Source organism: Vipera ursinii (assembly GCF_947247035.1).
Source record: "Vipera ursinii genome assembly, chromosome: 2".
NCBI classification, from domain to species: domain Eukaryota; kingdom Metazoa; phylum Chordata; class Lepidosauria; order Squamata; family Viperidae; genus Vipera; species Vipera ursinii.
This window is the reverse complement of record NC_139513.1, coordinates 169,214,449-169,228,414: the sequence shown is the minus strand read 5'-3', so window position 1 is coordinate 169,228,414 and position 13,966 is coordinate 169,214,449. Positions and strand designations below refer to the sequence as shown.

The 13,966-nt window shown below is 37.4% G+C and overlaps 1 protein-coding gene across 1 annotated transcript; it reads left to right on the top strand.

The window, feature by feature from the left end:
- The first annotated feature begins 5,426 nt into the window (after positions 1 to 5,426).
- On the top strand, positions 5,427 to 13,359 carry SUV39H1 (SUV39H1 histone lysine methyltransferase). The gene is made up of 6 exons (XM_083355745.1): positions 5,427 to 5,583; positions 9,414 to 9,559; positions 9,890 to 10,555; positions 11,588 to 11,734; positions 11,851 to 11,980; positions 12,460 to 13,359. The coding sequence occupies exons 1-6, from the start codon at positions 5,565 to 5,567 to the stop codon at positions 12,594 to 12,596; spliced, it is 1,245 nt and encodes a 414-aa protein (XP_083211871.1). The 5' UTR covers positions 5,427 to 5,564; the 3' UTR covers positions 12,597 to 13,359.
- The last annotated feature ends 607 nt before the right edge of the window (positions 13,360 to 13,966 follow it).

Sequence of the window (13,966 nt, the reverse complement as noted above, 5' to 3'; positions counted from 1 at the left end):
AAAAATATTAATAAAAAATAATAAAAATAAAAAACAAAATACAAATGTATGAATATTAACATTGAAATACTGAGTTTTTCTAAATGATATGGGTTAAGATGTATATATGCTAAGAATGATAGAATGTAACTAATATATTTGGATGCAGAGACATGAAGGATGTATTGAATGTTAAAATGGAACAAATTTTGGTTAATTTTTAATATGTGGAAACTATAAATGAGAAACAAAAATATTTTATTGTCCTCCTCTTTTCTTTTTCTTTCCTTTATTTCCCTCTTCTTTTTCTTTTTTCTTTTTTTCCTCCTTGTGATTTGTATCTTAATGACTACTATTTTAAATATTGTATAATTGATACAGATATGGAAATGAGATAAATGAGAACTGGATTACATTACTAGATATTGAAAAGAATTGTATAAAGGAAAAAGAGGTTTTTTAGTAATATGAAATTGAGAAATCTTAAATGTTTAAATTTTAATATCAATGTAAAATTAAAGCTAGAAAAAATAGATAAGGTGTTTGATGTTTTAAAGGTGGAATGTTAAAATATGAAATATTTTAAAATAGGGACATGGTGGCTCAGTGGGTTAGGACGCTGAGCTTGTCGATCAGGTCGGCAGTTTGGCAGGTTGAATCCCGAGTGCCGTATAACAGAGTGAGCACCTGTTACTCGACCCAGCTTCTGCCAACCTAGCAGTTCGAAAGCACGTAAAAATGCAAGTAGAAAAATAGGGACCACTACGGTGGGAAGGTAACAGCATTCTGTGTGCCTTTGGCGTCTAGTCATGCCGGCCACATGACCACGGAAGACGTCCTCGGACAAGCGCTGGCTCTTTGGCTTTGAAACGGAGATGAGCACCGGCCCCTTGAGTTGGAAACGACTAGCACGCATGTGCGGGGGAACCTTTACCTTTTTACTTTATTCAATAAAATAAAATAAAATAAACTATTAAATGATTGATGGATAGCAATAAGAAATATGTTAATTTAGATAAGATATTATTGGTTATAATAATGTGGAGATTTGTAATAATATGTATTTGTTTGAAATGGAACTATTGTAACTCGGACACCATGTTGCTTCTTAAAGATATCATTGTAAATATTGGAAAATTAATAAAATATTATAAAAAAAAGATTATAAAATTCACTTGATAACTGTTTCACTTAGCAACAGAAATTTTGGCTCAATTGTGCTCATAAGTTGAAGGCTACCTGTATAGCGTAAAGGTTTATCTATTCTATACAGAATATTTTGTTTGCTGCTTTCTGCCTACAATACTATTTAGGAATACTAAGTTGCTACCAGACAACTTTTAGTAATTACCAAATATTATCTTTGTTAACAAAAGATATTATTATTTATCAAGGAGGCTATTAGACTGTTAAGAGGACAATTTGATAAATTAATGGCAGATCAAGTGGCAACCAATCTGCGGTTTGCTAGGCACAATACTTTTTGCAACGCTAATAAACCAGGCAGATGGTTAGCCTATATAGACTGAGGAAAAAACAAAGGGCCTCTAATATAGACAAGATTGAGTATAAAGGAAGGGTTGTGTTTCAACAGAATCTTATTAAGGATGCTTTTGTGGATTTTTATTCGAAATTATATACTAAAGAGGAAATTAATGTGAAAGATATTGATAAATATTTGGAGAATGCTAGCATCCCGGTTCTTACGCAAGCACAAAAAGAGGGGATTAATCAACTGATTACAGAAGAAGAAATTCTTATAGCAATTAAGGAACTGAAGGTCGATAAGGCGCCAGGCACGGATGGCTTGACCGCGGCCTTTTATAAAAATTTACAATTTGAGATGATAAAGCCGTTAAAGGAACTGTTTCAGACAATTCAGAGGGGGGGAAAGGTGCCACCGTCTTGGAAGACAGCTTTTATCTCTTTGATTCCGAAGGAAGACCAGGATGCTACTCAAGTTAAAAATTACAGACCGATATCGCTCTTAAATACAGATTATAAGATATTTGCTAAGGTTTTGGCTAATAGACTGATGAGGGTTCTGCAACAGGTGATTCATGGGGATCAAACGGGGTTTATTAGTGGTAGGCAAATGAAAAATAATGTGAGACATATAGTTGATGTGTTAGAGTTTTTGGAAAGGCACAACCAGATCTCTGCAGCGCTAATCTTTTTAGATGCTGAAAAGGCTTTTGATCAATTGAATTGGCAATTTTTGTTGAAAGTGTTAGATAAAATGGATTTTGGGGAAATTTTTTTACAGACGATTAGGGCATTATATCAAAAACAAACTGCCTGAATTATAGTTAACAATAGCCTGACAGCAGCATGTAATATTGAGAAGGGCACAAGGCAAGGGTGTCCGTTATCGCCCTTGTTATTTGTGTTAACATTAGAGATACTATTGGTTAAGATTCGGAATTCGGAAAAAATTAAGGGGATACAAGTTGGAGATCAGGACTATAGATTGAGAGCATTTGCAGATGATCTGGTTGTTACAGTGACCCAGCCAGAGAACTCTGTTGTGGACCTGATGGAGCTAATAACACAATATGGGAATGTTTCTGGATTTAAAGTAAATATACAGAAAACTAAAATTTTGGCTAGAAATATGACAGGTTCACAGAAGGCTCTCTTAGAAGGATTAACTGGATTTGAGATTGTTAAAAGGGTTAAATATCTGGGGGTGATTTTGTCGCCCTCTAATACAAAGCTATATAAAAATAATTATGAAAAACTATGGGGGAAGATTCAAAAAGAACTGGAGAGTTGGCAAAAATTGCAACTGTCTTTGTTGGGACGGATTGCAGCAGTGAAAATGAATGTCCTGCCCAAATTTTTATTTTTGTTTCAAATGATACCGATTCTTAAGAAAGATTCCAACTTGGAGGAATGGCAGCGTGGTATCAATAAATTTGTGTGGGCAGGGAAAAAGCCACGAGTTAAACTTAAGATAATGCAGGATACTCGTGAGAGAGGTGGCCTTAAACTGCCTAATTTTAAATTATATTATGAAGCTGCTGCATTAGTAGGAATAAGCGATTGGATTAATTTGACGCAATTGAGGTTATTAAATCTTGAGGGCCATGATTTGTTGTTTGGCTGGCATGCATATTTGTTGTATGATAAAAAAGGTAGATACTGTGTTTAGGATGCATATTTTAAGACAGGCATTGCTGAGAGTTTGGAAGAAGTATAGACATAAGCTAAGCAGCAAGATACCATTGTGGGCAATTCCAAAACACGCAATAGAAAATATACATGCTGGTTTCAAACATGATGTGACTACGTACAAGGAAATTTTAAGCTTGGAAAGGAACGTTTGGTGTTTGAAATCATATAGCCTCTTGCGAGAAGAGAAGGTTGTTCAAACTTGGTTTCAATATATTCAATTACAGGCCAGGTGGAAAGAAGACCAGAAAAATGGATTTACAATGACTGATGAAAATTTGACAAAGCAGATTAGAAATCAGGGACCAGCACATATTAAACGGATATATCTTGCATTGATAGAGATTGACTCGGAAACAGAGCTTGTTAAGGATTGTATGATTAAATGGGCCCAAAACATCCAGGAAGTTATTACAATGGACACGTGGGAAAAGATTTGGGTGAGAAACGTAAAATTTACTCAAGCTCAAAATCTAAGAGAGAACTTTTACAAAATGTTTTATAGATGGCATCTAGATCCTAAAAAACTTGCAAGTATGTATCCGAATTATCAGCCTAAATGTTGGAGGTGTGGTGATGAGGATGCAACATATTTTCACATATGGTGGACATGTAAGAAGGTTAAGGCTTTTTGGATAAAAATCTGGTGGAATATGCAGAAGATTTTTAAACAGAGGATAAAGTTTTGTCCGCAACTTTTTTTGCTGGGAATAATTGCAGACGCTACAGTTGTGGACACCAAGCTGATGTTGAACTTAATTACGGCGGCAAGACTTTTGATAGGCCAATATTGGAAGAAAGAGGAGTTGCCGACCATAGAAGAGTGGACTTTAAAGGTTTCCGACCTGGCAGAGATGGCGAAGATTTCGGCCTATTTGAAAGATCATTCGCAAGAACGTTATATTATGGAATGGAGAAAATGGATTGAGTTTATCCAGAACAAGTATAGGGTTAAGAAGTTTTATGTAGCATTCGAATAAGTCTTCTTTCGTTTCTCTTTCTTTTTTTTATTCTAGTTTTTTATATATATTTAATATTGTTAAGGTGTGTTTTATCCTATATAAGGTAGAGAGTGATGGATTTTAGAACTTATAGTTGTTAGTATATGGTTGTTTATGATTGCCTTTTTATATATATATACCTTGTATTTAGCTCTGGGAAGTGGGGGGGGAGGGGGGGGAGGGAGGGGGGGAGGGAGGGAGGCTGGGGGGAGGTAGGGGGGGTATAGGGAGGGGGAAGGGGGGTTTTTTAAAGGAAAACTGTATTTTAAAACTTTTCAATAAAAAAAAAGATATTATTTGATATCTGTTTATAATGATGAGGGGAAAATGTACTGATCAGCAATGTGTACCTTTCATTACTTGTGCTGGAACTGAGAAAAGTACTAAACGAACAATGGTAACTTTTAAGAATGATGCTAGAAAATGTTTAATGGTTGTAAAGAAGGGGGGGGGAGTAGACAACCACAACCAACAATGTAAAATGTAGTCCCTAACAGTCCCCACTGAAATCCAGCAGCAAAAACAGTGCTTAATTAAATTAAGTGGGGTCTCTAGCTGCAAAATATTCCTTTCTCCAGCCCCAATTGTTGAGTTAGTCTTCCTTGTGGCAGCTAAATTCATGGTTTTTCCATGGCTCTAGGGCAGGGGTAGGCAACCTCGGCTCTTGTATGACTCATGGACTTCAACTCCCAGAATTCCTGAGTCAGCATAGCTGACTCAGGAATTCTGGGAGTTGAAGTCCATGAGTCATACAAGAGCCGAGGTTGCCTACCCCTGCTCTAGGGCAAAAAGGGAATAGTCAGGAACAAGAGTTGGCATTTTAAAGACGTCCAAACACTTTCTCACAATAAACGGCTAGGATCCATAATGTGAACGGAATCTCTCCCCCCATTTCCTTCTTAACAGCATAAATGCCTAAATGCTTGTTCTACATCTTTCAGATCCTCTCGTACAACTTTCTGAGGAGACAAAAGGAACCGTCAATGGAGTCATTGTTTTTCGTACCCTATTTCTATTTCATATCGCCTCCTAAGTACGAGCAAGAAAAGGAAATAGATTTAGAGACCGTTTCCAAAAAAAAAAAAGAACCCCACCAAGCTACCACACGCTCCAGCTTTCAACAGCGCCAGGAGGCGGTGCCAAGTTTTGTTTTCAGTTCGCGCCGAACTGCAACCAGAGCCTGCTGCTAAGGCGGGAGGAAACGAAGCGAGTCGACAAAAGCAACCAGTTGAAAGCGTCGGGTGGAGCCTAAGCGGGCCTCCGCTCTCCCCATTGGCCCGAGAGCCCGTTGCTCAAAAGGCGAAACTTGGGAGGCCGCCTGGATCCGCCCCCCTCAGCTCCCCTTCTGTGAGATGAAAACTTTCTGGCGGCCTCGGTGGTTGGAGGGAAATAAAAAAAAAAAAGCTCAAGATGGCGGAAAATTTAAAAGGTGAGCGAAACTAAGCAAGAGCGCGCCGGGCGTTTGGCGGCGCGAGGCGGCAAAAGAACCGTGGGTCGAGCGGGAAGCGGGAGTTGCCTCGAGAAGGGAAGCAGCCCGTTGCCGCCTCCGCCGCGTTCTGAGGGGCGCGCGGCTGAGGCGGCTTTCGGCAACGACCGTTAAGGGGGAGGGGAGGAGGAAGAGGAAGAAGAGCGCGCGAGCGAGCGAGCGAGCCGGCGTACGTGGCGCGGGCGTCGGTTGCCTCGCGCTGCCTCTCGAGTAAGGTAAAAGAGCGCGCGGTGAGCCGAGAAAAAGAGGCAAGGATTGCGCGAGAGAAGCGTAGATGCCGCTTGACTCGTGCCGCGAAAGCGACTCCTTCCACGTTTGACTTTCTACAGTGGATTTCTCTGTTGTATCCCCGGCAAACTTCGTTTTCAAAAAAAAAAAGGCCTCTTTTGCCCGGTTTGGCTCTTTCGTTTACCCGCCTCACCTTTTGTAGCGCCCAGGCATACATACTTTCGTCATGTGCTTCCCGTTCCTAGAACAACCTTGTGGCGCACAGTGCCCCCTTCCCGTCGAAGAGCGCCTCGCTTTTGCGGAAGGAAACCTTGTTCTGGAATAAGTTTTCCCTCACAGAATGAAGTTATTGAAGGCAACAATCATTTCAAACTTCTCGCCTGTCAGATTTAATGCTCTTTCCCTAAAGCATATTTATTTATTTATTATTTATTTATTTATTTATTATTTAAACTTGTATACCGCCCTATTCCCGTAGGACTCAGGGCGGTTTACAGGGGAAAATTAAAAATACATACATACAAAGTTAAAATCGATTAAAACTAAAATTAAATTAACTCCCTGAATTTAAACTAAAACCCCATTAATAAATAATTAAAACCCCTCAGTCTGGGCCAGACAGCTCAGCTGAAAAGACATCCAGCGTGACTTTCAGATCCGTAATGAAGAGATAAGGCCTGTCATCGAAAAATTCAATTTTTGTATGAAACGTAAGGCTTTAGAAATCAATACACTAGTCTAGTGCAAGGGTAGGCAACCCGACCTCCGTTCATTCCGCCGGGACCTGAAGACCTGGATCTTCGAGCTCTCTGGCCCAGGCTGAGAATTTTAATTTTAATTTTAATTGGGTTTTTTTACTTTTTCAGGGACTGTTGTAATTTTTTAAAATCGTTTTTAACTTTTGTATTTCTTGTTTTAATTACCCTGTAAACCGCCCTGAGTCCTTCGGGAAAGGGCGGTATACAAATCCAATTAAATAAATAAATAAATAAACCTCTGCTCTTTTATGACTCATGGACTTCAACTCCCAGAATTCCTGAGCCAGCTGGCTCAGGAATTCTGGGAGTTGAAGTCCATGAATCATAAAAGAGCTGAGGTTGCCTACCCCTGCACTAGTTTATGCAGTGCTGCACAAACAGCTAAACTTTAGATTAGACTTGTGGGTATCTTGGTTGAAGATCCACAGATCTCAACATCTCTCTGTGGAGAACTGAAACCACATGGAGATGTTATTTATGATAGTTATTTTATTTTTCTTAGTTACACCATTTTATTCAATTTATATTCATGCATTTTAGTAGAAACAACAAATGTGGTACTATGCACTTCTTGATGAACTTCCATTCAGTTTATAATTTTAGTATGGCAATTCTGAGAATGCCGTCTTACGGTAACTAGGAAATGTGTATTTTTTTAAAATCACCCTCATGTTTTGGAACTCCCTTTCTATGGAGACTTAGTCTATCTTTTCCCTTCTGGGTTTCACAACAGCACTTAAAGACTTGGTTTTTCTATCCTGCCCAGGATGAAGACATGCTTTGACTGCTGGAATGAATTGGCTGATACATAACTTAAGTCTTTTTTTAAAAAAAAATCCTTTATGATGCTGTTGAGCTTTTTAAAATTATTTTGTTCAGTGAGTTTATTATCAAAATATTTTTCTTTAGGATGTTTCTGATAACTGCTCAAGTCTTGGGCAATGAATAGCACAAACATATTTAAAATAAATGTAAATGTAACATACATTGTGTGTGTGTGTATATATACATAAACATTCTCTACACACACACACAGAGCATGCTAAAGTATTTGCTGTGTTACATGTGATTTGAATTCTATTGATGAGGCATCTCTTTATACATGTAGATATGACCCTCATCTTGCTTACATTTCAACATATGTACATTCCTGCTGCTGGTACAAGATTGTTCTTTAAAATACAGTCGTCACTACCAACCTTAGATATCTTGCATTTTATAGCTTGTAGATTTATTTATTTATTTATTTATTTTAATTCCATTTATATCCCGCCCTTCTCCGAAGACTCAGGGCGGCTTACAAGCTTAGCAGTAGCCTTCATTCTATGTATATGCCTGCTTATTAGGGCTTTCACACACACCCCAAGCGGCATTATTACAAAGTCAGCTTATTGCCCCCAACAATCTGGGTCCTCATTTTACCTACCTCGGAAGGATGGAAGGCTGAGTCAACCTTGAGCCTGGTGGGATGCGAACCTGCACTAATTGCAGGCAGCTGGTGTTACTTAAGGAGGCATTAGCCCACTGCTCCACCAAGGCTCTTATGACAGTGTGCTACAGGTAATTATAATCAGATCTTACCTTTATCCATCTGAAGTTGGTGCTAGCCCTTCGTCTAGTGATATTAGCTTTGTAAAAATAATTAGGATTCTGTAAGTGAACAAAGTATTTGAATAAAGCAGCTTGATGGTTTTCTAAATTTCTTAAATCTTGATAAGTGTAGAACTTGGTTTTAATTCTAGAATGCTGAATTTGAACTAAAGTGGTGGAAAGAAATTTCACAAAAATTATATAATTTTATTTGACAGACTTTCTAGGATATTAGCCCATTTTGGAAATTACAGTGGGTTGTGAAAACAGTTATGTACAATACAAAAAATAATTATCTGAAAGACGTTCCCTAAAAAGATATGCTTTTATTTTAGTTCTCTTTATAAAATGAAAAATAATTCTTTTAAATATAGTGTTAGTTATTATTCATCAGGGGAATGTCTGGATTATAAAGAGATGATTCTGAGAGTGACAGCTGTGAAAAAGTGTGTATAGCGAGTTTCGTCTAGTAGTTAAGACATCAGACTAGAAACCAAGAGACTGAATTCTAGTCTCACCGTAGGAATGAAAGCTGATTGAATGACTTTGGGCCAATCACTCTCAACCCAGCTCGCTTCGCAGCTTTCTGAGGAAGGAGTATTGTGTATGTTCACCGCCTTGAGTTATTTATAAAAAATAATGAAGGATATAAATAAATAAAAATAATACAACTTTTGCTGTTAGTTCAAATATGAATAATCAAATGTAGCAAATTTGCAAACATAAACCTAGCAAGATTTACTTTCTTTAGTAACACTTAAGATTTAGAAATTGAACAATACAAAATCTAGGTGTAATTAAATTCTTAGATTCAAATTATTTAATTCTTAGATTTGAACACAGCTCATATTGCTTTTATGTCAAAATCTACGATCATTTGGGAAGTCATTATGTTGTTACCCTAAGCAGCTAATTTGCTGCATAACATTACATGAATGAATTTACTGATAAATCCAGATGTTTCTTATGGCCATTTCTAATTTAAAAACTGTAGTGTGGTGAATGATTCTTGTCATGTGGCTGTTTTGAAATATTTTTTGTTCTCTATCTCTCTGTAATATGTGTTAGACTAAAGAAGGAATCTTTCCTGTAATTATTTTGGTTAGTGTGTTTTGCAGGGCTATTCAGATAACCTCTTAGTATTTTTTGAAAGTGAACTACATTTTAACAATGAATATCTACTCTTATCTTCCATAGATTGTACTGTTTGCTGCAAGTCAACTTGGTCCAATCTCCAGGATCTTTGTAGATTGGAGAAGGTGTGTTGCCCTTCCTTGGGCATTACCAAAAGAAACCTCAGTGATTTTGAAGTAGAATATCTATGTGATTATAAGAAAATCCGGGTGAGTTACTTGGATTTTCCCATAACTTTAATCCATAACTTTTATATGACCTAGTCTTCTGCAGGTCTCTGTTGATAAGAGTATGTGTATTGACATTTTCATAATTTATACTTTCCTTCTTTCTGTTCTCCCCCTTTTAACCAGTGTTCTTTTCCTTAAGAAATTGGGAGTGACAGGATGGGATGATGGAAATGCTTTGTAGTATACCTGGATTATAACTTGGATTTTTGTTTTAGTGATGAAATACTAGGAAATGTCATTTTCTGGACTTTGTTCTGGGAAGAAAATTGTAACATTATAGACTTACAGTTTGCTCTGTTATTTTCTCAGGATGAGGAATTCTATCTGGTGAAGTGGCGGGGCTATCCTGATTCAGAGAATACTTGGGAGCCCCGAAAAAATTTGCGATGTATCAGCATACTCAAGCAATTCCACAGAGACCTAGAACAGGCATTGATCCGGCGTGGTAGCAAGCTCAAAAAGAATATGCGCTTACTTGATCAAGGAATTTCCAATTATTTGGTTCAGAAGGCTAAACAGAGGCGAGCTTTGCAGCATTGGGAATATGAGCTCAATGCCAAGCGCAACCACAAGGGACGAATTGTGGTAGAAAATGAGGTAGACTTGGATGGGCCTCCCCGGGACTTTGTCTACATCAATGAGTATAAAGTTGGGGAGGGTATCACTCTCAACCAGGTGGCTGTAGGCTGTGAATGTTCAGACTGTCTGTCAGAAGCAGCAGGAGGATGCTGTCCTGGTACCTCACACCATAAATTTGCCTATAATGAGTTGGGCCAAGTGAAGATCAAGGCTGGCATGCCCATCTATGAGTGCAATTCTCGTTGCAGCTGTGGTATTGATTGCCCAAACCGTATAGTACAAAGGGGCATTCGTTATGACCTTTGCATTTTCCGGACAGATAATGGACGTGGGTGGGGTGTACGTACATTGGAGAAGATCCGCAAGCACAGCTTTGTCATGGAATATGTTGGAGAGGTAAGACTAAGCCAGAATGAGACATAAATTGTGTTATGATTCTGAATCCAGATAGAATCTGCTCCAAATCTTACCAAAGAAGAATAGGTTATCATTGTATAATTACAATACTTTATTCAGAGCAGATTGAATTCATACTGTGCTAAACCATGGTTTAACAAGGTATAGTGACCTGGGTTACATATAAGAATAATCTTTTAATTTCAATTTCATATGCATCTGGGGAAAGATGTTTGTTCTTGTAATTTATATGGTTTAAATAACGAAAGAAAAGGAAAGTTAATACACAGACCTTGTGTTTAATACTTTATTACCCAGACATTGGTTTGGTATATTTACCAGTAAAGTTTTTAGTTCTCTTTCCCATTTTGTGTCATGTCATTTTTTCCATCTGAGAACGATTACAACTGTTTAATTCAAGAGCTCCTTTTTCTATTGTCAGGTCCTTAACATTTAAGTTTCCTTTGTCCATTAGATTGCTAGTTATGTGCATTTTGTATTTCTATTAGTATAAACTCTTGTAAATAGTACAAGGATCATGTCATTAAAAGGCACTTTTTAAAAAAATACGTAATCTATTACCAACAAAGCTATACATACTTGAATGCTAACTAATTATTTCAGATCTGTTAGCAGTGGAAAGCACAGGTGATCATGGAGAGCACTTCAGTGGTAGTTAGATATTTTGGAACCTCCTGCTGGATTTGTGGCATTGAGGAGCTTGAATGGATGAAACTAGCACAACAGGCCTGTCTAACATGGTCATTACATTTGAATTGTAACAGTTTGATGATCAAAATAAAACATTTATATCCTATGGGAATTTGGGAGTATTTTCAAGTGTTTACATTAATCAAAGTGATAACTGAACACAGAACATATTTATAGTGTGTTAGGATATATTCAGCACAGCAAAGCAACTGAAGGAAAAAAACTAGAAATCTAAAAATGCAGAGGAATAATGTATGATAAGAATCATAAGCAAAAGTAGACTTTTTTCTATGATCTTTATTTCTTCCACATCATTCACAGATTATCACATCAGAAGAAGCTGAACGACGGGGTCAGATTTATGACCGACAGGGTGCCACTTATCTGTTTGACCTGGATTATGTAGAAGATGTATACACGGTAGATGCTGCCTATTATGGCAACATTTCACATTTTGTTAATCACAGTGTAAGTGCAATAATAGTAATAATAATAATGATGATGATGATGGAGCCTTGTACTGAATATTATTCAGTGCAAGATTTGTTTCATTTTTCACTCAACCTTGCATTCTGTGTTTCTAGTGCAACCCTAATCTACAGGTATACAATGTTTTTATTGAAAATTTGGATGAACGACTGCCACGCATTGCTTTTTTTGCTACTCGATCTATCAGAACTGGTGAAGAACTCACATTTGACTATAATATGCAAGGTAAGAAAGGAGAAATTTGGGGAAAAATTTGAGATAACTTGTGATTTGCTATAGTGGACTTGGGAGATAGGATTTAACTATTCTAAATTCTGGTTGGACTTATTCTTTGCTCTAAAACAGTGCTTCTCAATCTGTGGTCCATAGATCCCCGGAGGTCTGATATGGTCATAGGAGGTCTGTGAAGGCTTGAAGAAATGTTATTTAAATCTTGAGTTAAATTTTGGGGATCAGTGGTCATGGTCGGTGGCAACAGAAAGTATTTAAAGGGGATCCATGGTAAAGAAAAGACTGAGAACCAGTGCTCTATAATATTATTTCTATATTATGTGCAAATTGATTCTGGTTTTGTCTCTTAAAATATGTTAAGAGTTAAAGGAACATAACTATGTTTGAAGTTTAGTCAATGAGCAAATAAGCTTTGTTATCAAATGTAGAGACATCTTTTATGAAATCTGATGCTAGATAAATGTCTTCCACAGTGGATCCAGTAAATGCAGAAAGCACAAGGATGGACTCTAATTTTGGCCTTGTGGGAAGTCTGGCTGGCTCACCGAAGAAGCGGATGCGAATTGAGTGTAAATGTGGCACAGAGTCTTGTCGAAAATATCTTTTCTAGCTCGTTGCTAGTTTTTCTTGGAAGATGTCTTGTGAAGCCTGGATTGGAAGCCCAAGCTGGCTGTTGAAAGATTGCAGACAGAGGCTAAGAGTCAGGAACTTACCTGCTTGAAGAATAAATGGTAAAGCCTAGAACTGCAAGAGGGCAGTAATCCACATTTCTTGTGCTATATAGCACTGACTTGGCTGCTTCTGATCGCCTGATCAGAGTATTCTTATGGAAACAGGGGTGTGGGACAGTCGCTTCAGTAGGTGGACAGGTTGCTTGACTATCTTGCTGCTGAGATGCTGGAAAAACTACAACATAGAACAGAGCTACTTTCATAAGTCTGTGCTTATCTTATCTGAACTCTCAACTACAGCTTACTGTTTAAAGCCTTAAATGCGAAGACAAGAAACTGGCTAATTTTTCAGGTTTTTTTCTGAAGGACAAAAATTTTAATTTTCTGTAAGAAGCACTTCCTAACCATCTTACTGGTAGGTGGGAAATCAAAGCCGTTTCCTCTTCCTGTGCAGAGATTTTGTATTACCTCAGTGTGCCATATGACTGCTGTCCATTTTTACATAATTGCTACTTGAAGTCGCACTTAGAAACCATCATGGAGTTAAGCTCTATGCAACCTGAAAAAGAACGTCGTCTTTTTAATTAATGAATTTGTTTTTAAAGAAAATGTTTATAATTTTTTAATGGGTTGGGGCAAAAACTAGCTTGTGGATATAGCTGTATTTTTTGAAGATGTTACGAAGTTCTTGAATTATGACTGCTGAACTGAATTAGTTGTCTGGATTCTTTATTTTGTTTTATAACTTACTGTTCCTTTTTTAAAAAAACTACAGTAATATTTGTTCAGTAATACAGTAATAATATAAAGAGAATAGGGTTTAGAAACAGCTTTAGTCTAACAGAAATAGGAGGAACGTATAATCAGAGTTGCCAAATCAAATTGCTTGCTTTTCGACTTCAGTTTTTATAAATACAAAAGGTGATATTATAGAACAGGAACATTTGGCACAAGAAAGTGAGGCTTTAATTTCTTTGGTTTTTATACATTAGAATACCGTAATATAATTGGAAATGAACATTTAGGCCATTGAGTCCAAGCCCCTGTTCAGTCCGAAATCAAAATGAAAGCATCCCTGACAAATATCTATCCAATCTTTGCTTGCGTATATCCAGCGGTATGCTGTTTTTGTTTTGAAGCACGATGAGTGATAAAACCTTTGCTGCCTGACCCTGTTAGGAAGAAAATAATGAACAAATAAAATGGGATGTTTAAAACCACTCAAGGTGTATTTCCCCTATAGAAGGGAAAATAAGGATACTGGATCTCTGTTCTTTTGAAGATTTGTATTCAATATAAAAGGTATATG